The following is a 27357-nucleotide window of genomic DNA, read 5'->3' on the forward strand; positions in this document are numbered from 1 at the left end:
TTGCTCTGTGATTAAGCGAGGGGTTGCTGGGGAGGGGGGGCGCAGGGCTCGTTGGGCTGGAAGGGCCTGGTCCACACTGCATCTCTAGAAAAAACAGGTTCCATTAACATTCTAAATCACCAGTACACTGCAGCTACGAAGATTAAAGAAGTTTTTGTTGTTTCCTGTCTGGCCCTGTAGTTTTCTCTGCAGGATGTGTAGCTTCAGGTTAGGATGGTGCACTGGCTGCTTGCTACACTTATTCTACACTTATACGTTGGCCAGGGCTTGAGGTTATTTCGCATCAGGTGGTCTCACTGCAGTTCCTGTGTCTGCGTTGCACCTGTGGGTTGTGCGGGGCTGCCAGGCTGAGGTGGGTCAGTAGGGGCCTCCAGCCTCACACTTACATGTGCTGTTCCCTCTGATTTTGCTGCAGTCACGGGAGCAGTGATGGAACCATCTCTGACGTGCCAAAACCATTTGACACCAGGGTGTTCTCAGCAATCTACCTTTACCAGTGCTTGCAGTGCCAGGCAAAGTTCAAGCTGTGTATACTGTGTGCAACCTTGAGACGTGTTTCCTCACAGACAGCCACAAGGCAAGGGAACCCAATAGAACCCATTAAAAAAGACCATGAAGCACCTGATGTGCAGGGAAAATGGCAATCCGTGCCAGCGGTAAAAATGAGCGTGTACCATTCGGAACTGAAGTTCACGAGAGTGAGCTCACAGCCACGAAGCCGGTCGCAGCTGATCCACGAGCATGTTTCAGCCCACAGCCTCAGTTCAGCATGGAGACGAATAAACCCCGTGAACAACGAGGTGAACACCAGCCTATCGCTCACCTCCGGCCCCAACGCCCTCACCATTTCAGTCAGGCCCAAAGCTTAAACTGACCAAACAACAAGTTGTTCCTCGCTCTTGGGCACAGGCCCTGTTGCTTCGATACATTCTCTGGCCCAGGCCCCACTGCCTCGATTTAACCCCTGCCCAACCCTTCCCATCTGGCCCAGCACTTCAATTGGTCAAACATCGGCTCGCTCTTCACTCTCAATTCTGGGCCCTGCCGCCTCGACTCAATCCGACCCGTAACTGACCTTTTCAATCTGACCCGGTGCTTAAATCTGTCAAACATTGGCTTGTTCCTTACTCTCGGGCTTGGGCCCCACCACCTTGACTCTGACTTGCCTTTGTTCTGCCGCTTCAAATTGGCTCCAAGTTCACCCCAGAAGTTGCCAAACATTGGCTCATTCCCTATTCTCAGGTCTGGGCCCAGCGGCCTCAATTTGGCCCATAGCCACCACACCACTAACCATCCTGCGGCTTTGAGACTTCAGTTCACACTGCCAGGTTGTACAGGCAGTTCAAACCCTCCAAAAGGGAAGTTACAGGCTATTGACTGCAGTGAATGTTTTACAGAAAAGGACTGATGAATAAAGTAGCTAATAGTTTTGTTTGCTGCCAGTGAGTCGTCACTGTATTTCACCCACGTCATCTTAAATTGGAAATTTTAGATGATTTGAACAAGTTCTGTACCATGAAGTCTGATGATCAGTTATGATGCTAGATGGGAAGTCTAATTCAAGGTACTGCTGCCTCAGCCTTAGCAACATTGTACCCTGTCGCATCAGATACTGTCGGGTAGGCACGCATTCCACTTCAAGCAGATTTCTCACTGTTGCTTCCACAAAGGTTAGATATGGTCCTTGGTGCTCCAGACATCGAGGGCTATGAAAAACCAGGAGAACATGACTGTGCTTGGATCATCCCATTGGCTGGCAGAGCCGGTTCTATTTTCTTTTTGCCTTTTGAGGTGCACCAAAAGGAGCAGAGGAATGAAAGGTGATCTTATTCAAACCTCTCGAATATTGAAAGGCCTAGATAGAGTGGACACGGAGAGGATGTTTCTGATAATGGGGGAATCTAGAACCAGAGGGCACAGCTGCAGAACAGAGGGACGTCCCTTTAGAACAAAGATGAGGAGGGATTTCTTTAGCCATCTGTGGGTTCGTTGCCACAGATGGCTATGGAGATTGTTTGTGGTATATTTAAAGCGCAGGTGGATAGGTTCTTGATTAGTAAGGGTGTCAAAGGTTATGGGGAGAAGGCAGGAGAGTGGAGTTGAGATAATCAGCCATGGACTGTGGAATGGCGGAGCAGACTCCGTAGGCCAGATGTCCTGGTTCTGCTCCTACGTCTTATGGTCTTGTATCACCCTGACGTTCCTTGGAAACAGCAGTGCGTGTAAGCAAAGGATACCCATCTGCACGCATACACTCAGTGTCCTTCCTGCTGCGGGCTGGACCATGCACTGTAGTCTCAGGGTGGGGCTGTGGTTGGCCTGCACTGAAGGCGGGACGTAGGTGCCGATGGATCCAGACCAAGGAGATGACGGTAGGTGCGAGGTGCCTCGACCCACCTGTTTCTGGTGCAGCCTCTGCAGAGCCAGCCTTCTGCACTGGCCTGTGTTTGAAAGAAGAATAGATTCGCTTTCCTTGTCGCTTTACGTACGTCGAAAGATCCAAATGTACAGCGAAAGGCGTCGTTTTGTGTCGACGACCAGCATAGTCCAAGGGCCAGCCCACAAGTGTCCCTGAGCTACCCGTGCCAACACAGCAAGCCCACAACTCTCTAACCCTAACCATACTTCTTTGGAACATGGGAGGAAACAGGAGCACCTGGAGGACACCCATAAGTGGTCTTGGGGAGAATGAACAAATTCCTTACAGACAGTGGCAGGAATCGAACCCCGACTGGTAATCACTGGCACTGTAAGACAATTGTGCTAATCGCCATAATACCATGCCAGCCGTTCTGCCTATTACCTGCGCTACTATTAACTACTCTGGATAGGCCAAAGCCAGCATGGTTTCCTGAAAGGAAAATCCTGCTTGACAAACCTACTGCAATTCTTTGAGGAAATTACAAGCAGGGTAGACAAAGGAGATGCAGTCGACATGGTGTACTTGGATTTTCAGAAGGCCTTTGACAAGGTGCCGCACATGAGGCTGCTTAGCAAGATAAGAGCCGATGGAATTACAGGGAAGTTACTAAAATGGGTGGAGCTTTGGCCGGTTGGCAGAAAACAGAGAGTGGGAGTAAAGGGATCCTATTCTGGCTGGATGCCTATTACCAGTGGAGTTCCACAGGGGTCGATGTTGAGACCCCTGTTTTTTGCGACATATGTCAATGATTTAGACTATGGGATTAATGGATTTGTGGCTAAATTTGCCAATGATACAAAGATAGGTGGAGGAGTGGGTAGTGTTGAGGAAACAGAGAGCCTGCAGAGAGACTTAGGTAGTTTAGGGGAACGGGCAAAGAAGTGACAAATGAAATACAATGTTGGACAGTGTATGGTCATGCACTTTGGTGGAAGAAATAAACGGGCTGACTATTATTTAGATGGGAAGAGAATTCAAAATGCAGCGATGCAAAGAAACTTGGGAGTCCTTGTGCAAGATACCCTAAAGGTTAACCTCCAGGTTGAGTCAGTTGTGAAGAATGTGAATGCAATGTTGACATTCATTTCTAGAGGTATAGAATATAAGAGCAGGAATGTGATGTTGAGGCTCCATAAGGCACTTGTGAGACCACACTTGGAATATTGTGTGCAGTTTTGGGATCCTTATTTTAGAAAGGATATACTGACATTGGAGAGGGTTCAGAGAAGATTCACGAGAATGATTCCAGGAGTGAAAGAGTTACCGTCTGAGGAAAGTCTGGCTGCTCTTGGGCTGTACTCCCTGGGGTTCAGGAGAATGAGGGGGGATCTCATAGAAACATTCTGAATGTTAAAAGGCCTGAACAGATTAGATACGGCAAGGTAATTTCACATGGTAGGGGATTCTAGGACAAGAGGGCACAACTTCAGGATTGAAGGACGCCCTTTTAGAACTGAGATGCGGAGAAATTACTTTAGGGTGGTAAATCTGTGAAATTTGTTGCCACGAGCGACTGTGGAGGCCAAATCATTGAGTGTATTTAAGGCAGAGATAGATAGACTCTTGATTAGCTAGGGCGTCAAAGGGTGTAGGGAGAAGGCAGGGGAGTGGGGATGACTGGAAGAATTGGATCAGCCCATGATTGAATGGTGGAGCAGACTTGATGGGCTGAATGGCCTACTTCTGCTCCTACATCTTATGATCTAAGTCAGCATCTGGAACCTTGGTGGTAGAAGTTACTGTAGAACCAGGCCATCATTTCCAGGCCTGCTGGACGTAGATTTGAACCAGGACAAGACTGCAGCGCAGCTAAGAAGTAGCCCTGAGCTGCTCGGAAATGTGCTTCTTCAGTAGAAGTCTGTCATTTGCCTTAGACCAGTGCAGGACGTGAAGCTCCACGTCCTGGCACTCACTACTTTCAATCACCCCATGTCTCTCTTCCTCATTCCACCACAACTGGCCACACTGATCTAAGTTCAGCTTTCAAGTCAAGTGTACAGTACTGTGTAGAAGTCTTCGGCACCTATACAGTGCCTATAAAAAGTATTCACCCCACTCCCCGGAAGTTTTAATGTTTTATTGTTTTACAACATTGAATCACAGTGGATTTAATTTTGCTTTTTTGACACTGATCAACAGAAAAAGACTCTTTCGTGTCAAAGTGAAAACAGATCTCTACAAAGTGATCTAAGTTAATTACAAATATAAAACACAAAATAGTTAATTGCATAAATATTTACTGACTGTCCCTTGGAGTACAGTTAAGTCAATCAACAGGAAATGGAAAGAATATGGTACAGCTGTAAATCTGCCTAGAGCAGGACGTCCTCAAAACCTGAGTGACCGTGCAGGAAGGGTCTAGTGAGAGAGGCACCCTACAACTCTTGCGCAATACTGTAGGTGGCATTGAATATCACCAAGGATTTTATACCAGACAGTCCACACCTGACTGTCGTAGTGAGCTGCTGCTTCAAGTGCTGAGGTCCCCAGGGTACCTTAAGGGAGTGAGTCCCAGGATTCAGACCCAGTGTCGGAGAAGGAAGTCAGGATAGTGGTGTGACTTGGAGGGGAACCTGCAGCTGGATGTGTTTCCTTGCACCCCCTGCTTTTGTCCTTTCTGGTGGCAGAGGTGCTGCTAGAACGTCCTAGGAGAGTGACTCGAGTGTGATTTGTAGATGGCGCAAACTACTGCTACAGCGATGGAGCGGGGAATTAAACTTTCAGGTTGTGAATAGGAGCCAAGCAAGGATGCTGGAAGTGTAACCACTCTTCAGGGAACTACTCGGCAGGTCAATTAGCATCTGTAGAGAAGGAAACAGAGTTAACGTTTCGGGTCTGCTCAGTGGCTGTGGATATTGTGCGGAATAACTCTGGTTCAGTCCTAATACCTGCGAAGAGTTTGTGCTGTCGATGCTTGGGGAAGGTAACTCGAGGCTGTTGAAGTGATGCAGTCTGTGGAAATGTAACCAAGAAAGGAAAAGGTCAACTGTTGTCAGACCTACTGTAGGACAGGACTTTGTTGGTTCACCAACAAAGAAAGATGCGCTTGTTCTGTGTTATGTAGGAACAGGACTGGGTGATTCAATTGCCCCTGGTCTACCTCACCTTTGTGGAATCCACCATGGAGTCCATATCCTTTTAGAGCCATAGAGTTATAGAGCACAGAAGCAAATCCTCAGGCCCATCTCACCCATGCCAATCCAGAAGCTGATCTGAGCCCCCATGTCCCTCTAAATCTTTCCAATCCACTTTGTACGCTCTCTGTGTACAACAGGACACTGAGCTCCCGCAGACACGAAGGGAATGCATCAGCCCTGTTGGAAAGCCCTTACCCAAGCTCCCTTTGAAGGGACAAGTACGGTGCCTGAAATCTGAGCACTGATTGACATTTGGCGTACTGGGTGTTGAGTGCAAAGTGCAAGTTTGGTGGCGCAGACATACATCGAAGGCAGGAGATGCAGCAAAAGGATCTGGACAAGGTGGCCTATTGAGATAACTAAAGCAGCAAAAAATGCAGCTTCACTGAATGTGAGGCATTCAGTGAGATAATAGTGGTGGGAGCGTGCAGCGGATTCTCTCCAGGAGAACTGAAAAAGGAGCGGGGCTAAGGTGCACTTCAGTAAGTGGCTAATTTTTCGATATGTGGCCGGTATACCAGTGTGGAAATGCTTCGCACTCCTCCAAATTCAGAGTACCTCAGTGAAACAAAATATCCTGCTGACTCCCATAACTGGCCTGCCCCAGGTGCTGTGTGGCTGATCTCTGAGGGAAGGTTGTGTATTCTGGAACAGGGTGGGGGGCATGTCCGCAATAAAGCAAATCCAAAACGTTGCTGGAAAATAGGAAGTAATCTTATGTCAAATATTAGACTCAAACAACAATAATATCTGGAGTAAGGTGACCACTTGGATTCCCTGATGAACGATGAGGGACCTGCCCCTAGATTCAGTGAAAGTAGTTTGTATTCACATTGAATGGATCAATATTGAAATTAGTGACTCATTCACTGGTTCAGGTGAGGCAGTGTGAATGGTGGTGATTCCCTCAGGTAATGGATTTCTCAGAGCAGAAAGTCAGTATGTGAGTGATGTTCTGACTTGATTGGTCACAGTCTGGGCAGATCCTGGGGTTCCACTACTGCAGCAGGCGACTACAGTCTGGGCAGGTCCTCACGTGTCTGTGATGGAGCAGGCGGTCACAGTCTGGGCAGGTCCTCACGTTTCTCTGATGGAGCAGGCAGTCACCGTCTGGGCAAGTCCCCATGTTACTCTGATGGTGATGGCGGCCGTGTCCTGCCTTCTCCATCCTCCATTTTCCTTGGTTGGTTCAAGCTGGAAACTTCCTCGTTTGGGTCAGCTAACCTGCTGTAGTTGGTGATACTCGTGGTCATCCCCTAGCTGCACCACCGAGAAGAGGGCTGGTGTTCGTTAAGTGGGTTGATAGTATGTGGAAGTGTACAGCATTAACGAGCCTTATAAATTCAAGCATGTTTAGCCCAAAATCAAGCTATCCAGACAGAAGTTTCATGGTGGCTTTCAAATAAAAGCTGTTCACATTTATGCAGCACTTTTCATGGACTGAGGTACCCTGAAACGTGCAGATCATGCTCCAGTACAACAGCAAAGTAGTAACGACCAGGTAGTAAGTTTTTGTGGTGTTTATTGAGGGGTAAGTATTGGTGGTAACACTCCTCAATATAGGGGTCTTCTACATTGATCCGAGAAGACAGAGTGAACCCCAGTTAATATCTAAAGAGGAGGGTAATACTTCCCACACTGCAGATCTTCTCTCCCTGCCCCCCCCCCCCCCAGTACTGCACTGGAGCACGAGGCTTGACATCAGTCTTGTGAATTAGATAGACAAGCAAGGTTTGTTCTACCAGATTTAGCAAAACATGCACATTCTCCCTGGTATTATTCTTTCCCCTTTTCTCTAAATCTGTCACTCTTGATCCTGAATCCAACTCACTGTAATTTGCCATTTATATACAATTTAATGTTGTACTAATTTCATTAGGAGCATTCAACGTCACAGGACCAGCACGCCTGAGCAGGATTGAGTATTAAATCAGCAGTGCTTCCATTAATATTCAGAGGCTGCTAAAAGTGGAAGACATCAGCAGCCTCATTCTCACATGTCAGAAGGTTCTATTATTGGGCTAAAAATAGCTTCGAGCTTGAGAAACGTGCCTAACCTAGCAAATCTTCTGACAGAATCTGTCACTTCTGCCTGAGAGCTTTACAGCAAAGGGGCAGGGTCGGCTTCCTGGCTGTTGAGCTTAGACCCTGTCCTATCAGATAGTTACTGAGAAACGGTTAATAATGCAGATAAATACTGAGCAGTCGGACGTTTTTCAGAGCAAGCGTTTGAATCCACGCTGACCTCATTAGCATCTCTCAGCGGGAATGCTGTTTCTATTCTCTTCGCGAATGTGATCCTGTCAGTGGTGTTCGTTCGGAGCAGCCTCCCTCGAGCAGGCTGCAGTGTGTCGTGACGCTTTCTGGGGACGTTGGGCTAACAGGATTTCGGTGCATTGTACCGAAGCACTGCCATATGACGGCATTGCTCGTGGCAAACAAAGTACCTGCATCTTTGGTAGCAGGGTGCAGCATCTTCAGTAAGTTGGGGGCCCGCTTTGTCGAGCACCTCCGCTCCACCCACCAAAAACGGAAATTCCAAATGGCCAACCATTTTAATTCCTGTTCTGACATGTCATTCCGTGGCCTCCTCTTTTGCCACGATGAGGCTACTCTCTCAGTGGAGGAGCAACACCTCATATTCTGTCCGGGTAGCCTCCAACCTGATGGCATGAACATCGATTTCTCCTTCTGGTTGTTTTTTTTCTCACCTTCCCTTTTCTTCTATTCCCCTCTCTGACCTCTTGCCTCTTCTCCTCGCCTGTCATTCACTCCCCCTAGTGACCCTCCTCCTTCCCTTCCTCCTATGGTCCACTCTCCTGTCAGATTCCTTCTTTTCCAGCCTTTTACCTTTCCCATCCACCTGGCTTCACCCATCTCCTTCTAGCTGGTTTCCATTCGCCTCCGCCCACCCCCAACTTTTAATTCTGGCATCTTCACCCTTTCCTTCCTGTCCTGATGAGGGGTCACAGCCTGAAGCATTAACTTCTTATTCATTTCCATAGATGTACCTGACCTGCTGGGTTCCTCCGGCATTTTGTGTGTGTTGCTCTGGATTTCCAACATCTGCAGAACCTCTTGCGTTTATCTTCAGAGAAGGGTGTACGACAGAGTACCTACTGTGGGAAGGAAACACTCACAGCCCATGTATTCCCTCAATCTCCTCCCCCCCCCCCCCCGGTCTGCTGCGAGGGTTCTGCGGGTGCCAGAAAACACTTCCTCTTCCATCCGCTCTGCAAAGACCCAGTTGGTGTCCCCTTGCGAAGGCCTAACACTTTTCCTACCCTTCTGAAGTTACAGCTGAAAGGCACCAGCTCCCGGTACTATCTGAAGAAAAATGCAGTGTCCCTGATCTCAGACACTTTGTGTGTGGTTTATGGAAAAATATACTCGGAGAGAGTAAGGTGGGTGGTTCCAGTACAGGCTGCTCACAAGATGTATACTGCTGTGGCCAGTTCTACGAGAGGGTGGCACTTGCAAATGCGTGACTAGTGGAGAGTTCGCCCAGCTGTCAGGGGTGATGACAGGGGCAGATATATCAGGGACATTTAAGAAGCTCTTAGTTAGGCACGTGGATGATAGAAAAAGGGAGGGTTATGTCAGAGGGCAGGGTTAGATTAATCATAGCGTAGGTTAAAGGGTCAGTGCAAACATTGAGGGCCGAAGGGCCTGTACTGTTCTATGTTCGATGCCAGTCTCAGTGGGTTTCCTCTTGCCTTAAGGTCACTGAAGTGCGAACTCTCGCCTGAACTAGCGTAAAGCGGTTAGGGCCTCAGACTCCCGACTAAAAGCCAAGCCGGTCGGTAAGAGGTGAACAAGTCAAAACTGGCTGCTGGGCCCCCATCAGAGTCTTGAACTCCTGTGTTGTGTTCGGCTGGCGAATTGTGTGTGCAGGTTCAGTGTCACCACCACGGTGCGTGTTTCCCACTTTGTGACTGGTTGCTGCAGGTTCTTCCACAGCTTTGTCGCCTCCCGCCGATGGAGATCTCTGCTGTGTCCTCTGCGTGTGTGTGTGTGTGTGTGTGTGTGCTTTTTGTATTCGTATTGTAGAAGTGTAACTGCTGAGGATGCCCAGAGTGCCGGCAATGAGTGTTGAGTGAACATGTCCTGTGCCCCCCACCCACCCCCACCTCCCGGGGGCTGTGTGACCTGACCTGGGAACATTCGTGGTGGTGAGCGCTCTGCTCCCTGGGAACCGGCTACCCCTTCCTGCAGCGCCAAGGAGATGACGCACTCCTCACTAGTCCCCTCCCACACACCCTGTGTTGGAAGCATGTGGCACTCCAGGGACACCACAGCTTGGGGGGGGGGGGGGGGGGAGGCTGGGTGGTTTCATTCAGCCTTGCTGTTTTCTGTAATCGCCATCCTGATTTAAAACAATTACCTTTTGGGACTTGCAGCGTTTCTGCCTTACCTGCATGTTTCCACCCAAGCTTCCATAAATTGCAAGACTTGGAACAAACTTTGAGCCTTGTCCTGTGGTTATTTTGGGGGTGGGAGGGCCCCCTTCTCCTCTCTCACCCTGTGTTGTTTGCCATCACTCATTCTGTTTACGGTGTAACATGCTCTGTGTGTTTGTTTTCATCGTCCTTTGCATGCTGCCTCCAGCCAAGGCCGCTGAGAGCAGTGCTGTAAGGAACCAATCTGGTGCTGTGCCTCAGGCCGAGGTGCTTCAGTCTTCACATCCTCCGCCTCCTGTACTCTGTAAGTTGTCTGGGCATGCTGTGTTCTGCATTTCACGTGACTGCCTGTGTGTGTGTTTCCAAGAATACGGCCATCCATAAAAAGCGAACAGCTACACCTAACACTTGACTGCCCAGCTTTGTCAATCAGGAGGGAATAAAGAGTCCGAACTCTTCCTTGCCCCCACCTCCTCCTCCCCACAACTATTTATAGATGCCTATGTTTGTCAAACTTACGAATAATTAATTAATTCAAAAGCAGCTATATTTGCCCCAGAGTTTTTTCTTTAAATCTTTCTGCACTTCACCCACATCATCTAGAAAAGTTGACAAATTCAGGCAAAATGTGAATTATTCTAACTGTTAAATAGTCGGTAACCAAAATGCCTTCTCTACATAAACATTGTAATCACACTGAAGATAACTTAACCCTCAATCAGTAAGCGTTGTTGGAATGTAAATATTATTCGCCTACAGGAAGCATTAAGTCATAAAGTCTATTCCGCCATACGCAGATTAAAATGTTAGCTGAGTGTAAGAGGGGTATTTAATTAATACATTCAGATCTAACATTTGAATTTAGGCAATAGTATTGGAAAAAGCTGAAATAAGCTGCTGTCCCACCTCCCAATAAAGGAGCATAGAAATTGTTTTAATGTAATTTTAGTATCCCCAAAACAGTGGGTTTTAATTGCATAAGGGCAGCAATAAAATTAATTAATTTTATTTTCAGTGCTTCAATCACTCTGGTAAAGCATCAAGCTTCTCGCATAAATTACATTAGTAATGACACAAAAAATACCACATTTAACCGGAGTGATGTGACAGAAATGCAGATACAGTCACAGTTCTTTAAGTTTTTCTGTCAGTTACCCAAGCAGCATCACAGCTGATGATCAGAATCAGAAACAGGTTTAATTTCACTGGCATATGTCATGAAATTTGTTGTTTTTTGGCATCTGTACATTGCAATACATAATTTAAAACTATAAACTACAATAAGAAATATAATTATATTGCCCACGGCTTAAAAAATCTTTATCCATTTCACCATCATAGGATAGAAAACTTGCAAAATTCAAGTAAAATGAGAATAAGTATGTTGTAATCATACAAAAGATAACGCTCAATCAATAAGTATTTTATTTGCATATATGTAATACAAAATACTAAAAAATATAACACAAGAAAGTTTGCTGGAAATCCAAAGCAATACACACAAAATTCTGCAGGAACTCATCAGGTCAGGCAGCTTCTCCAGAAATGTATAAGTAGTTGACTTTTCAGGCTAAGACCCTTCTTCAAGACTAATTCCTCCAGCATTTTGTGTGGGTAGCAAAAGAAAATACTGTTAGTCATGGCAACTTATAAAGGGACCCAAAAAAGCAGAAGAGGATTTTATGCCAACTGACTTTTCTGATCAGTCAAATGAAAATTTGCTAGTACACTGACAAAATAAAATCTATTGTTTCTGGTGTTCCCTCAAATTAAACTATTCTGAAAGTAAAACAAACTGCTAAACTTTCTGTTAAATAAATACTTTAGCAACAAATTTTAAGTGTTGTAAGTTTTAGTTATTAATTAATTCAGTATACTTGAAAGTTAGCTGTTGTACTGTAGAGGGAGTTGGGTTGGTATTCTTCATGGAAAACTGATCTGTTTAATACAGTCCAATAACTTGATACAACAGTGGTAAAAATAGATTATGGAACACTACAGCAGAGTGAAATATTGGAAGCTGCAATTGATTAATGATGGAATTACTTCCCAGCCCCTGTGCTGGAATCTAAAACAAATTAATTTATTGACTAATAATTTGGGATTTATTATGAATGGCCTAAGCTTACAAACTGCATGATATTCAGCTTCAGCACCTCTGGCTTAACCCATTGGGACTGTTTTGCGCCTGTCCTCATCCTGAGGTACAGGACCTCATGTTTGAAGTTGCATGACTTGTGATTTTGCTGTCAGATGATTGGAAGGAAAGGGTAGAGTCCATGCCCACAAGATCTGCCCTTCCAGACAAAGTTGCCCCAGTGGACTTCAGAGGGCATTGCTAAATAAAAAAATTGGATGCACCAGCCACATAGTCTTCTCCTTCCAGTGGAGAAAGGCTCAGTGTATCCAGAGAACAATGGTCAGCTTGTCCCATCCATCCAAGAGGTGACTTTTCCTTATATAGATACTGTGCTTGCATAATGTCACCAGCAGATCCCAGAGTGCAGGAGGAGACATCTGGATTTAATTCGGTGCATTTCACAGATATATGCCAAATGTTTTTCCTTTCTCTTGACCCCCTCCATGCTACACATTCCCCATTCTTTATCTTGTTCTCTGGGCGTGAGTGGTGCAATGTGCCTGTACTTACTGCCCTGCCCTGAGAAGATGCTGTTGAGATTGGCTGCCCCTGAGTGCTTAAAGGGTGGGTCATGGGGCAGGAGTGGTGTAGCTCAGGGACAGGCTGAGGTGAGAATGGGTGGTGGGCTATGCTGAAGGAAATCTGGGAGCCGGTGGTCTGGCACTTTCTGTTGTGGTAGTACGGCGGTGTCGTGTTGCTACCTCACGGCTCCTAGGACCTCAGCTGCTGTCCATGTGACGCACCCCTGCGACCCTGATGCTATGGCTGCCTCCCACCTTGCAGAGACGTGCCAGTGGGTTAGTTGACCCCTGTAAATTACCCATTAGTGTAGGTGAATTGCAGAGACGGTCAAAGTGGAGCTGATAGGCATGGTTGAAGGAGAAGTTATTGCAGGAGGACAGGAAGCCAGCCTGGACCAGATAGGCTGAATAAGCTCCTGTGTCCTTCTAGTAAGAGTCAAAGCTCCCTCCTTTCATGCCACAGTCCCAATACCCCCCCCCCCGACCCCCAGTGCTAATATCTTTGCACTCTGATCAAGAAGAGAGGTGTACAGTCCCAAAGCAGACTACGGAGTTCAGCAACACTTGTCCAGCCCCAATGAACTGGGCAAGGGGACGGGAGGTGATTAAATCAGCCTCTTGGCTGAGGAGGTGTCGGAAGCACTTGTCAACACGTCGCATGTTAAACGTACGTTTCCAGAGAGGTGCTGTCAGCGAGCGATCAAGGAGTATTGCCTCATGGCACCAAAATGTGGGTTCATGCAGCTTTAATGTCATTCATCTGCAACATTGATTCTGTAAAACACACAGTGTTTGTCTCAGTCACCTCCAGTGTTTCCTATACTTCTGGTCAGATGTCATTGATAGGTTTACAGAGTCTGCCATTGTTAATGGCCTTGGTTGGGAGGCAGATGTGACATTCAAGCCAAGCTATAGGAAACTACATGGAACATCAGAGAACCAGTCATCTGTTTTTTTTTTCCTTTTAAAAAAACTGCTTTGTTGATTCATGTTTAATTGTGAAAATGTTAAAATGTCTGTTTAAATGAGGAATGCTATTGTGTTGTGTTGGATATAATGGATAGCTGACTGGAACAGCAACGTACTGCTCATTGGTGGGTCAGGGGGGAAAATGCATCAACAGTTCATTACTGTGGGCTACTGGGGAATTGTTCCCTGTCTGTACCTGTCAGCTGTCCTTGTGTGGTGAAAATGTTGAAAAGGCTGATTGGATTCATTGAATTAGAAACTCCTGTCTCCCAGCTCAGGGATTAAATGGACTGACATCTGTTTACTCTGCCTATATCCGAATCCCATAAAACCCAGTGAGGCTCAGCTTGTCACCTGACCACAAGTTACTGCTCCGGACCAAAGTCCAAGTGTGCAAAAATATTTTCTTTTTTTTTCTGAACTATTCAAACCCATACCCAACAGTATCCCACTCCTATGAAGGTTTCGCCGTAGTGTTGAAAATTAAGAGGATACTTAACACTGCCCTGTGCTTAATCCAAATTGGCTGCCACTAACTGAGTTCAGGTGCGATGTTCTCAAAGCTTCTTCAAGTGAACTTTGGGAAATTGCACCTTACTTCCCCCAAAAATGGTTAAGTATATTAAAAGAAGCCTTTGAACCTATGCTCTCTGCTCCTCGCTGTGATCTGAACACCTAAACATTTGGGGCACCATTGGTGGCATAGTGGTTAACACTATTACAGCTCAGGACATCGGAGTTCTGGCACTGTCTGTAAGGAGTCTGTACATCCTCCCCATGGAATGTGTAGGTTTCCTTCAGGTGCTCCAGTTTCCTCCCAAAATCCAAAGATGTACTGGTTAGTGGGTTAATTGGTCATTATAAATTGTCTCGTGATTGGGTTAGGGTTAAATCAGTGCTTTACTGGCAGTGCGGCTCAAACGGCTAGAAAGGCCTGTTTTGTGCCCTATCACTAAATAAATAATCTCACTGAGCCAACATGCATTATGCTGTTAGCATAATGTTGAGGAGGAGAAGTTAGCATCAAACAAAGCAGGATCTAGGAAGGATTCTCTTCCAGCACTTAGTCTAGCTCAGCTATTGGCAATCATTTCAATTGCCTGAAAACAAAGGTCAAACCTAAAGCAGAGGGTGAAATGGATTAGAGAGAGTTTAACGTGTTAATAGTTTTGTTTGAGTTAACAAGTGCAGGATAGTCCATTGCTGTAAATGGAAGACGCTTTTAGAATCATGCACAAAGTGTCACAGTGCATTGGAGAATGTGCCCATTCCTGATTTTCAAAAGAAAATGTATCTTTCTTCCCTTAAAATGCACGGAGAACATTCTAAAAAAAAAAATGATAGGAACTGAATAATTCCCAGTGAAACTCAGAACAATTTAATATCCACCATGTCCCCCTTCAAATCTTCAGGGGTTTTATTCATAGCTTGCTCACAATGCAGCATTTGTGTGTACACCCATTCAGTGAGGGAAGGATTGGGATAGCATTTCCAACTTTGTGTCTTCAGCAAACGTTCCCTGAATTACAGTCTATCTTCCAGAACAACACCCTACAGGTAGGTGTGTTTCAACTGCTTTCAGGTGACAAACTTTCCACAAACTGAATACCAAAGTTATGACCCCTAACCTATTACAGGTGTATCAGACTCAGAATGTTGCTTATTGTACTATCGAGCTTCACTCCATCCTTAGGCATTTCACCGTCAGCCTGTGCTGGTTTGGAACTTGACCTCGTTATTCCTCATTTTGTAATTAGAGTAGCTTCATGTCTTCGCACAGTACAATTGTTGCAAAGCAACAAATTTCATGTCATATAACACTTCAATATAACAGACTGAAAAACACTTACTCTCCCCAAGCAGTAAGTCTAATCAACACCACCACTAACCCACCCCTCCACAACCCCCAACCATCACTACGTTATCAATTCCTGTTAAAGTTACCTCATGTTCAGACACTCCTGTGCCTAGCATCACTTTATGGACATGCAATTAATCTATGCATATAAATTATCTTATGTATTTATTTTATTGTGTTTTTTGTGCTGCGTCAGATCTGTAGTAACAATTATTTCATTCTCCTTTACACTTGTGTACTGGAAATGACATTAAACAATCTTGAATCTTGAAATCATTAAACAGTCTTGAATATGATAATAAACCTGATTCTGATTACACTTCCTAATTTAATTCTGAACTGTAGTCTCCCTCCTCCACATAATAAGGCTTTTGATTAGAATCGATCTCATTTGGTCGTAGCTTGTTCCTGCCTTTTCTCCTCAATATGGGCCAAATGCCCTAATTCTGCTCCTATGTCTTACGGTCTTACGTAGAGCTTCAAGCAATTGGTTAAGCTTTTCCAGTGAGGGAGGGTGAATGGAGCTGAGCTATTTTCACTATCAATCAGCCATCTGAGGGCACCCTGGAACATACTATTCAGCCGACATTTCCTGAGACCACCAGTCTGCTAGTCAGTGGGAAAATGGGCACCCTCCTCTTCTTTGACTATCAATGTTTGACACTAAATGCACATTTAAACTTGTTACAAGGTGAAATTAAACAATTATTTGGAAAGAAGAAAGATGCAAAATCCCCAAAGCTCTGGAGAGTTTTTAATGATAACTTTTTCCTATCAGCTGGAATGTTTTTTCCGCAGGGAAAGGAGGTCCTGGCTGCTAGGAATCCAAAGGTTTGATGCCAAGTGCGGAATACTGGAGTGTGGGTTTTAACTGATGCATTATTTGGTATTTATGGTCAGTAGTAGATTCCGAATTACTGCTGCTTATCGAACTGTGGGCACATATTTCCATCTTTGAGTTCTGGACTGTTACGTGTGATTTTTAGAGTAAGGCGGGAGACTGTGCACTTGGTTAAATGTGGCCTCGTACTTGAATCCAAACCTTGCGGTGGCAACCAATGGAAAGGTTACTCGTGAAATGTTAACTTCTGTTTTTTAAAACCAAATAGAATTCCAGACTTGTTGCAAGTTCGGGACCTGTTCTGCAGTGTGTGAACTGTCCTCTTTCTCTCTTTCTTCAGCCTCTCTCTCTCTGTCAGTGTCTTACTTTTTTTCCTTGTTCAACTTACGGAAAAACAAAACATTGAAATATATTGGTAAATATCACATGTCATAGCACATACTTGTTAAAGTCTAATATCATATTAATTACAAACAGCGCAGAACATTGATGTCAGACATGTAAATGTTATGGATGTGTGTTAAATCCATTCGTGTTCCATCAAGCTGTTGAGGTCCATTTCATGCCATTTCACTGTAACAATGTAAGAAATATATTTTAGTTCAATTTTGCACAGGCATTGTTATTTGTCCAGCTTTTCATCCAGCCTCTGTTCGTCTCCTGTTATTAGCTGCAAAGTTTACAGATGTTCTTAGCAGTGTGCGGAGAGGGTCAGGCACCTTCCCTGAACATGAAGGCACCCCGATTGCTGCTCCACAGCCGCAGATGCCTCCTCTCACTCCCTCCTCCGTGCCTTGTAAGTAAGTGTGTTACTAACGACCGCTGAGCATGCAGCAGTTCACAGCATGCGCGTCCTGAACACCCATTTGGTGACGTTTTGTACAGTTAATCAGCAAGAGGGACTGACAGGTCAATAGTGAAAGATAGGTTACTGCAAGGAAAGATCTGCTTTTAAACTCTCATGGGCGATGGATTGGGGTGAAGACTCCAGCATGTTGTGATTACATGTGGAGCACACGGCTAATCCATAGAAAATCTGCAGATGCCGGAAATCAAGGTAATACACACAAAAAGCTGGAGCAACTCAGCAGGCCAGGCAGCATCTATGGGAGAGAGTAAATGTGTCAGCTGTTTACTCTTTTCCATGGATGCTGCCTGGCCTGCTGAGTTCCTCCAACATTTTGTGTGGTATTATCTGTAGATGAGTTTACCGTGGTGGCCACTTCCACCCAAACTCGGTGATATTTCCAGGCAAGGCATCTGAGTGTGCCACGTCCATCCTGCCTGTGGTGCCTCAGCTTAAGAAGCATTGCTGCTCTCAACAGACGTGTCAGTATATTGCCAGTTCCTCGGAGAAAGCTGACACTCCTGTTCAAGTGGCTGCTGACTTCACTCCCTGAAGTGGTGTAACTGCAGACAGGATGGGCCCTCCTCAACCCCTCAATTATGAGCCAAAACGTCTGAAAACAATTGAAGCTAAGGAACCACTGCTGTACCCCTCCCTAGGAGGGGAGTGTTGTTTGTTATTGGACTCTTTCAGCTTTCTTCCATGAACAGGAACTGGCTTCAGTCTCTGCTTCCTGCCAAGTCCTTTGTGCCACCATCTTAACGCCTTTACCCTTCTGGTTAAATCTCTCCTGCCCTTTCTCTGTGTTTTCCAGACCAAACACTCTAAAGTTTCTGAGGTTTTGGCCTTCAGCCACACTAGTTCCCTCGCCAATCCCCAAAGGTATACCTCCTTGCCTAACGTTATAGTCATCGTGAGCAGGAGTTAAATTTCAGCACTTCCCTTGATGAATAAAACAGAAAGTTGTGTCTGCAAAGAAGGGCGTTATTTTACAGTGGAGTCTTGTCCATTGGTCAGCTAGCATTTGACCTGCATCTTGGAATAGGCCCATAGCCATAGAACACTACAGTACAGAAGCAGGCCCTTTGGCCCATCTAGTCCATGCCAGACTATTTATCTGCCCAGTCCCATCGACCTGAACTCTGAACCATTGCCCTCCTAACCCCTCACATCCATGGGCCTACCCAAGTTTCTCTTAAATGTTGAAATTAAACCCACATCCACCACTTCCACTGGCAGCTCGTACCACACGCTCACCACCCTCTGAGTGAAGTAATTCCCCCTCATGTTCCCCTTAGCATTTCACCCTTCACCCTTAACCTATGACCTCTAATCCCAGTCTCACCCAACCTCAGTGGAAATTAAGTCGGAGTTTATTCACCCTTCCCCTCTAGCTCAGGTCCTCAAGTCCTCCAACATCCTTGTAAGTTTTCTCTGCCGAAAATTAATATTTAAATCAATAATAGTCACAAAGCTTAAACATAATGGGATCAGGAATAAGAGGGCAAATCTAACACAAGCTTCCTTTTACTCTCCTCCGTCTCCATGACAGAGTGAACCACAGTCAGTTCATTGCAGTGATCAAGTTCGCTCCAGTAGACCCATTGAGGCCATCCCACAGCTTTGTCAGGAAATTTTACGGCGTTTTGTTGAACAAGGTGAAACTCGTGGTACTAGTCATTATTTCGGGGACTCTCTCAGAAGGTGCCTGCTCGGAATCGTCGCAACTGTTATTTAGCAGACTGCCGCTTTGCTCGTGTGTTTCTGTGTCGGGTGTTTTACGGTCTGTGTTGTTACACATCTCTCCACCTTCCATCCTCAGCACCAAAGTTTACAGACGTTTTAAAGAGTGTGCGCAGAGGCTCAGCGCCCCTTCCTGAACCCGAGTGCGGCCAATCTGTGCAGACACCACCTCTCAGTCCCTTCACCTCTGTACCCCGTAAGTCAGCTTCCCTGCCTGAATCTCTTTGCTCTGCAGAAGGCTCAGAGAACCTTAAGTGCTTTCGGCATGTTAGAGGCATGTGGTCAACACACGTTCCGTACGGGGAGAAACAAACGTGCCTCGGCTTACAACCTAGGGTTGCTTGCTGCTTGCGGGGCCTAACAGGTCAGTGACAAGTGCGCCCTCAGGAAGGGCTGTGCAGGCACACTCGCCTGGGAGTGTTGCTCCAGCTGTGGGCATAACCGACACTTGACCAGGCTTTAGATTTTGGGCATTGCCTGATGTATTTCCATTCTGATAGCTGTCAGTAATATGTAATGGAAGGAAGTGCCTCATTTCGCATTTCTGAACAAGTGCAGGATGATTGCCGTCGGGGTTTGAACAGCGAAGCTGGCATCCTAGTCCTCTTCGAGGTTGAACCAATCCAAGCTGTCATTCTGCCTCCCAGCGCTGGGTGACCGGCCATCTGTGCATACGCATTCACCTCGTGTTTCCATTCTCAAAGACTCTTTACCTCAGCTAAAGTTACCACTCCCCAGCTGCTTGCCAACGGGGGCTGATTAGACCTCATTCACACCGCCGAGATTGTGCTTTCCGTCAATGTAGTGGCTCAGCAGTCGTTGACGGGTAGGGGAGCCACTGGTCTTTATGCAGCAAAGTAATGCCATTTTAGGAAGCGTCAACTTTGAAGTAAGATTTACTTTGGCTGACACCGTCGATTAAACTTGAGGTTAACAAAGTGTCCCTCGTTTTTCAATTTATGGTTAATTTTGAGATAAACTATACCTGATTTCTTGCCTGAGATTTTTTTTTCCTGTCAAAGAAATAATTATCCAATTTGGTTGCGTTGGCCCGCCGAAACTTGGCAGCCCTTCGCTCCGGGAATGTGCGAGAGTTTGTCCAAGGTCTGCCTGCCGTCCTGCGACTCAGCTCTCCCACTTGGTGAGCAGGTGGCCGCCCTCGTCTCCTCCGGCCCCCTCACCACCTGCCTCACCTTGAGCCCTTGTCCCACTCACTCCCCCTTGCTGAGACTGCTGATCTCCCACCACACCTCGGTGTTTATCATGCCGTGAAGTGCTCACTTCATTCTGAGGCATCGCGTCTTAGTGAAATGGAAATACATTCTCGCACCGTGGCTGGAGGTGTTCTCTGAAAAGTGTGCCGTGCATGGCGGGAAGGCAATCTGGCAGTTGAACTCCCTGACTTGCTCTGCCACTGAATGCGATTTTGTTTTAACAAATAACGTCCATAAAATCGCCGCAAGTTAATGCTCAGAATTTCACCAACCATTTGCATGTTTGCTTCCATTGTGCTTCTCCGATCAGTACCACACATTGATAGATCATACCATCATTGCCTTCAAACGCCGCATCACAACTCACTGTCAGGAAGATGCCCTGTTAAATTAAAATAAATGTATAATCCTCCGGGCACGGGCAAAGCAGTGGGCGCCGCGGTTAGCGAAAAGCTATTACGGTTCAGGGTGTTGGGGTTTAATTCCGACGTCCTCTATAAGGAATTTTGTATTTTTTTTTCCTAAGGGGGTCCCCACCCCCGGCTGCTCCAGATTCCAAAGATCTGCCAGTAAGTAGACTCATTGGCCATTGCAAATTGTCCCGTGATAAAGCTAGGGTTAGATAGGTGCTGTGGCGTGGGTCGCAGGACCAGACGGCCCTGTTCGCGCTGTATCTCTTAAATAAGAAAATATTTATGTGGCCATAAAGATGAATATGAGGGGTTTTTTTTTCGCTGCGGCGGAAAAGTTGACGACTTCTCTCCACGTGGCTTGTTGCCAGGAAAGCTTGCAGAACTGCCGAGTTGCTGCGCAGCCAGTGAAACGCGAGCTTTCGGACAGACTAGCGTGACGTTGAGCCAGATTCTAGTCGGTGCCTTGGGGTTGTATCTTACTGGCTGCGGTGGGTAAGAATTCATTGCCATGTCGAATGCTTTTTTTTAAATCGTCCCTGGGTAGTAAATCCATCTTTTTTGTCTGTGACCCCCGCCCAATGAATTTATTACTTTCGGACATTATGCAGTGAGCAAGTCCTACAGTGGCACTATTGGGATTCATTTTACAGCAGCGATGGATCTGACCCTCTCTTGACCTCTCTGAGAAGGCAGAACTGCTCAATAGTCTGTCTGAGTGATTCTGCAAAAGGCTTAACTCTCACACTGAACCTGTTAACGACTTTGTGTCAACCTTTGTGACTCTTTTTCTAACACACAGCCTGGTTATTTTTGAATAACATAACTAGTTCTTGGCGGCACTGTTTCAGGGTATTGTTGACAAGGATTTAACAGGTAGGGTAACATGACAGCGCGACAAAGCTGCAGCATTTTGTTTCCAATCGCCCAGTTGAGATGTACAGCATGTTTGAGTGTGCTTAACGCCCACACCAACTTTATTTGCTCTTGGTGTCGATGAAACCCGCAGCAAGTGCATGTCTGGTGTGTAACCGAGCTCCAGGCGCTTGGATCAGTTAAGTGTTTTCTTTGAGTCGGTCCCATTGGCACCACCTGACCTTTGTCTGGTTTCTTTTGGTTTGCTATCTCAGGCTGATCAAATTCATACATAAAAAAAAACATTCAGATATAGTCAGAGCCGTACTTTAAGCTAATCCCGCACCATCACATGGTGCTACATGATATGATTCAGTGAATTATCTGTAATCCATGACGGGGAGACTCGCGCATCAGCCAGTAATGGTTGTGGCAAGACTATGATTTAATCCTTAAAGCTATATTCTCTTTTTTGAAATTCTGACAGCTATTGAAAGAGTCAGATTCCAGGTTCTTGGGGTGTCGAACTTTATTAGTTACTTACCGCCCACAACTCGGCGCCCAGCAGAATCCCAGTCTCAGCAACGGCCAGGACTGGATGTGAGAAATGCCAAGGCGTGACCCTGATGAATGACAGAGACTGGGAACAGTTCACCTAGTCTATTGCCAGCACAGTAGGGCCTGGCTGCAGGAGTGGGAAGCAGAGGAAAACAGAACTGATTGTCCAAGTTGTACATTATGCAAATACTAATAGCGTTTGCATAACTCATAGTGTTACAGCACACCTGTGCAGTTAGAAATCTGGAATCAGAATATAAAAACCCTGTGATCCTGGGAACACAGCCCGGGTTAGTCTAAAATAGCATGTAGATTTAATCTTATTGGTGACTTTGACCATCATAATCCATGGCAGTGTTAGTTGTTTCCCCCCTGACTTTCTGCCAACACCTATCCTCTGATCAATACAACGAGTTCCTCATAGCTGTTTCACGGGATCTCTTGGGCGAAGATAGGCAGCAACACTTCAGAACTGTTTCATTGGCTGTTTGGGCATCATTTTTTCTGTATCTGTAACGTACCAAACAACTCCCTGGAAGTTTTTTTTTAATCTGTTCCAATTTGAAATAGAAGTTATTTATTGCTTTGAAAAGAGAATATGGCTTTAATTTGCGTTTGGGAATTCATTCCATCGAAGTTTATTTGGTTCTGTTATGCCATGCATCCTTCACATTGTGTATTGTTTCTTTCATAAACTTAGTTGCTAAAGGTTTGGACCGAGTAAGTGTAAAAAGTCAATCCAATGATTCCAAGAGGCCCCTCAGTTCACCTCCTCCGACACAGTGTAAGTGTTCCGGATCGTAGTTCGTTTGTTTGTTATGTGCCCTGTCGTATGACGTGGGCAATTGGGGTCTTTCCGTGACCATGATTGTCCTTGGCAAATTTTTCTACAGAAGTGGTTTGCCATTGCCACCTTCTGGGCAGTGTCTGTCCAAGATGGGAGACCCCAGCCATTAATAATACTCTTCAGAGATTGTCAGTGGTCGCATAACCGGGACTTGTGATGTGCACCAGTGCTCGTATGACCATCCACCATCAGCTTCGTGTCACCTTGGTCAGTGGGGGCAGGTGCTACACCTTGCCGAAGGGTGAGGCTAGCAGAGGGAAGGAGCACCTTACACTTCCTTTTGTAGAGACGTACCTCCAGCCCATCGCCCATCTTAGTAGCCAACTTGAATTAAAGGTACCATTAAAGTCACAATAATGTGTAAAGCACTCTGCTGTCATGGTCTACTGTAAGGAATGAGCTACACAATTTTATTTTAAAGGCATCACAGTAATGTAGCAGGTAGCGTAATGCTGCTGCAGCCCCAGCCGTAAGATCGGGGTTCGATTCCCACTGCTGTCTGTAAGGAGTTTGAATGTTCTCCCCATGACTGTGTGGGTTTCCTCCCACGCGGTTAGGGTTAGTGAGTTGTGGGCTTGCTGTGATGGCAGCAGAAACGTGACCACACTTCACAATCCTCACTGATTTGATCTGATGCAAATGATGCATTTCACTGTATGTTTCAATGTCCATGTGACAAATCAAGCTAATCTTTCATCTTTCTTTTAAATTTCTAAACACCGAGGATTTTAGTGCTTCCTTAGATGGAGCATCAGTAAAGTTCTGGGGGTTTGGGTTAATATTTGATTGAAACTCGCATACATAAATGTTGCACCATTTTTCTTCATCAATGTTAATGTGTGATGCTTGAGGGAGTGGGTGGGGCTGTGACTGGCAGGGTGGAGAGGGCGATACACACTAGAATACATCACTTTGTAAAGTTTCCCACATCCTGGGTTACCCAACTGTCCAAACCAATACACCAAGGTTAGAAAAAAATAGAAAGGGAAGAGAGGAGAGGAAGATGAGGAATGATGTTGTTTATTTCACTTGAGACAACTTTAGAGTGCTTCCACACGCTACCATGAAACAACCACTGAAAAGGTTAAGAATGCCTTTTCTAACATTCCTCGTCAGTTAGGTTTTGGCTAAAAAATAGGGGCTGGATCCTTAAATTTACATTTCAAAATCTGCAAGATGATACTCATCTTAACACAAAGAAGCATTTTCAGTAGCCAGCCACAAGGGAGACGGTGGTACCTGCTAACACCTTCTTCCATCTAGTATCACCTTGGAAAACCTGTGCCAGAGAAGTCACATGACCAGTTACCTATTCCTAGCCACCACCAAGTGTTCCATTTTGGAACTAGAGTTAGAAGGAACATTGGTACAAACTGGATTTTATAAAACGTTCAGTTCATACTTATGTTGATTGGGAGCTGGAAATGGCCCTCTGCTCCCCATTTGATAAGATTGTGCCCAGTTTAATCTTGGCCTTAAGCTCCATTACCCACCTGTTTTCTAAGCTCCCGGCACCTCAACAGTGTAAAAGTTACCCTTGTAAATGCAGTGCACAAATTGCCAGAGGAACTCAGTTGCTCAGGCAGCATCTGTGGAGGGAAATGAACAGCTAACATTTCAGATTGAGACCCTTCTGACTTCCTCCAGCACTCCTCACCTCCCAGATTCCAGCATCTGCAGTCTCCTGTCCCACCCTTGTAACTTATCAGTGGCTTCCCCTCCATGGCTCTCAGAGGCTGAGGATTCTGAGAATCCTTGACCCTCTGACAGGAGAAATTCCTCATTTGCAAATTAAATGAATAACCCAGTATTCCCAAACTATAACCCTGAATTCCAGATTCTTCGTTGGGTAGAGGGAGCATCCTCCCCAACTTCACTAATCAGGCCCCATCACTTCCCAAGAATCTTCTGTTCTTCAATGACTACTTCTCATTTCACTTAAACTCTCATGAGTACCAACCCAATCCTCATGACAACCCCTGAAGCAGCCTAGAAAATTTTCCCCTAAACTGCCTCTTTAACTTTTGACGAAAGTTTCCAGTTCTGGAGCAAGTTGTCATTTTTCTGGTGTTACATTGCAGTTTGATTGTCTCCAAAAAATTTGTTCTGCAAATATTGTTTAAGCTACATTTCAAAAGCATCCAGATGATCCCAGAATGTGGATGGGTGGACCTGAAGTGTGTGGATCCTGGTGGGATATAGATTGAGTTTAGTGCCCCTCGTGGGTTCCAGCTGTTGGTGTCGGGTTCTGCCTATTTCTGCATGCTCGACGGCACTAGAACATAGAGATCAGCTTTGGGGATGGACCTGCTCTTGGTCTTAACCTAGGGGAGAGCAGCATTGTAGGTAGATAAATTCATAAATAGAGTTCTTGGCACAGTGGCATTCATAAATCAAGGCATTTATTACAGGAGTTGGGATGTTGAAATTGTTTAAGATGTTGGTGAGGCCACATCTGGAATATTGTATGCAGTTCTGACCACTACCTACAAGAAAGTATCAGTAAGTTTGAAAGAAGAGAAAAGAAGAAATTGCCTTTAAACTCATGAGAGAGCATAGGCCATCAACGTTTTGCTGTTGATGTTTCTGTAGCAGGCAATTTCTTTTTTACGAGGTCGAGTTGCTAGCTCGACGCTGAACCCAGCACGGCTGGAAAGCGTGCCTGGGGAGCCGGCTGGGTTCGAACTCAGGATCTTCCGCCCCCGAAGTCCAGTGCTGATGCCACTATGCCACCAGCCAGCCTAAGTTTGAAAGAGTACAGAGAAAATTTACAAGGATGTTTCCAGGACCTGAGTCACAGGGAAGAGGTTGAATTGGTTTGGACTTTATACCCTGAAGCGCAGGAAAGTGAGGGGGAGATCTTATAGAGGTGTGTCAAATTATGAGGGGTATAGATGGGGTGAATAGCCGGACTTCAGAGCGAAGGCTCCTGAGTTCGAACCCAGCCGGCTCCCCAGGCACGCTTTCCATCCGTGCTGGGTTCAGCGTCGAGCTAGCAACTCAACCCCGTAAAAAAGAAATTGCCTGCTACAGAAACATCAACAGCAAAACGTTGATGGCCTATGCTCTCTCATGAGTTTAAAGGCAATTTCTCTTTCTTCTTTCTATGGGGTGAATGCATGCAGGCTTTTGCAAGAGAGGTGAGACCAGAACTAGAGATCATAGGATAAGAGTGAAAAGTGAACCGTTCAAGGGGAAATTGAGGGAGAACTTCATGCAGTGGGTGGTGAGAGTGTGGAACAAGGTGACAACAGAAGCAGTTTCAATTGTAACATTTAAGAGAAGTTTGAATGGGTACATGGATAAGAAGTATGGAGAGCTATGGTCTGGATGCAGACAGATGGGACTAGTCATAAACCCAAGCTGGCAGAGACTAGATGGGCTGAAAGGCCTGTTTCTATGCTGTAGTGTACTATGATTCTATGATATCCCCATGCTTGATTATCAAGGACAGTGTTTTAGGCTGTGTGGTCAAGGAAGGAATGAACTGAATACATTTGATGAGTATTTACATCAGGTTGTGCTTGAACAGTAGAATTTCCCAATTTATCATCTTAAGTCAGAATCTAAGTGTGTCCTCATGTTAACTGCTGGATTTCTGTGTGCACTGCCCTTCTCAAGGTACAGCTCCTACAGGGTCATTAAAGAGGTGGCTTTAACCTTTTAGTGGTGGTTCATAACTCAAGAGAAGGTGGCATCGCAAGCAAGGGAAGGGACTGAGTTCACTTGCAGTCAATGGTGTTTCTGTCAAAAGAGAGCTTCAACTGGCAAACAGCACCACACACACACACCCAAGTCTGATTCTAGAAATACGGTCAACTGTTGACAGTTTTAATCTGGTCAGACCTGACTCCATATGAGATAAGGGGAATTTAGAAGATGTGAGTTGCCTTCAAAAGAAGTGGAAGAGTTCAACATGCTAGGGCTCAGGATCCTTAATATTGCAGGCATGAGTAGTGACCTCACGGCAGGTAGATGGGCAGGAGGAAGTTAGACAATGGAAGCTGCCAGGGAGATCTTCAAAACCAAAGCCATTGTGGGTCAATTAGCTCAGCAGAGGAGGTGCGCAGGGCTTGGTGTGAGTTGGATCACAGGCTACAGAGCTTGAATGGCCTGAACATGATGGAGAACGGGTTCTGAGTCAGGAATGGCGGAGCCCAGATGCACATATTCACAGAGGAGGGATCCTGGAGCTGAGGGCTCGAGGAGGGTGGACTCAGGCGATGATGCGGAGGTGGATCGACTTGCTGATGGTGTGGGGGTCTAACGTTAGCCCAAGTGAGGCTTCCTTGGACACCTGCCCAGGTGTCAATAATAGAGAACAGAGACCATTGTCAGAACTGAGAGAAGGATTTTGGAGGAACTCAGCAAGTCAGGCAGCATCTATGGAAGGGAATAAATGGTTGACATTTCAGGCCAAGACCCTTCATGCGGACTGGAATGGAAGGGGGTGGAAGCCAGTTTAAGAAAGTGGGGCAGGAGAAGGAATACAGACAGGCTGGCAGGTAAAGGTGAAGGAGGGGGGCCTCTCAGATCCCCTCTTCCTCAGCCATCAACCTCTTCCACCTATCACTTACCATCTCCTTGCATCATCT

The 27357-nt window shown here is 45.9% G+C and overlaps 1 protein-coding gene across 19 annotated transcripts in view; it reads left to right on the top strand.

Moving 5' to 3' along the window:
- Positions 1–27357, top strand: part of LOC140201770 (calcium/calmodulin-dependent protein kinase type II subunit beta) — a 136157-nt gene that overhangs the window by 86630 nt on the left and 22170 nt on the right. For 9 of the 19 annotated variants that reach the window (XM_072266401.1, XM_072266403.1, XM_072266404.1 and 6 more), the window contains 3 exons: positions 16959–17084; positions 18958–19074; positions 22616–22699. The exons of 8 other annotated variants lie outside the window; for them this stretch is intronic. In XM_072266401.1, coding sequence (XP_072122502.1) covers positions 16959–17084; positions 18958–19074; positions 22616–22699 — 327 coding nt within the window. The remainder of the gene's footprint in view (positions 1–16958; positions 17085–18957; positions 19075–22615; positions 22700–27357) is intronic. 2 more of the 19 variants (XM_072266410.1, XM_072266409.1) reach the window with 2 other exon arrangements.

Source organism: Mobula birostris, chromosome 8, assembly GCF_030028105.1.
Source record: "Mobula birostris isolate sMobBir1 chromosome 8, sMobBir1.hap1, whole genome shotgun sequence".
NCBI lineage: Eukaryota > Metazoa > Chordata > Chondrichthyes > Myliobatiformes > Myliobatidae > Mobula > Mobula birostris.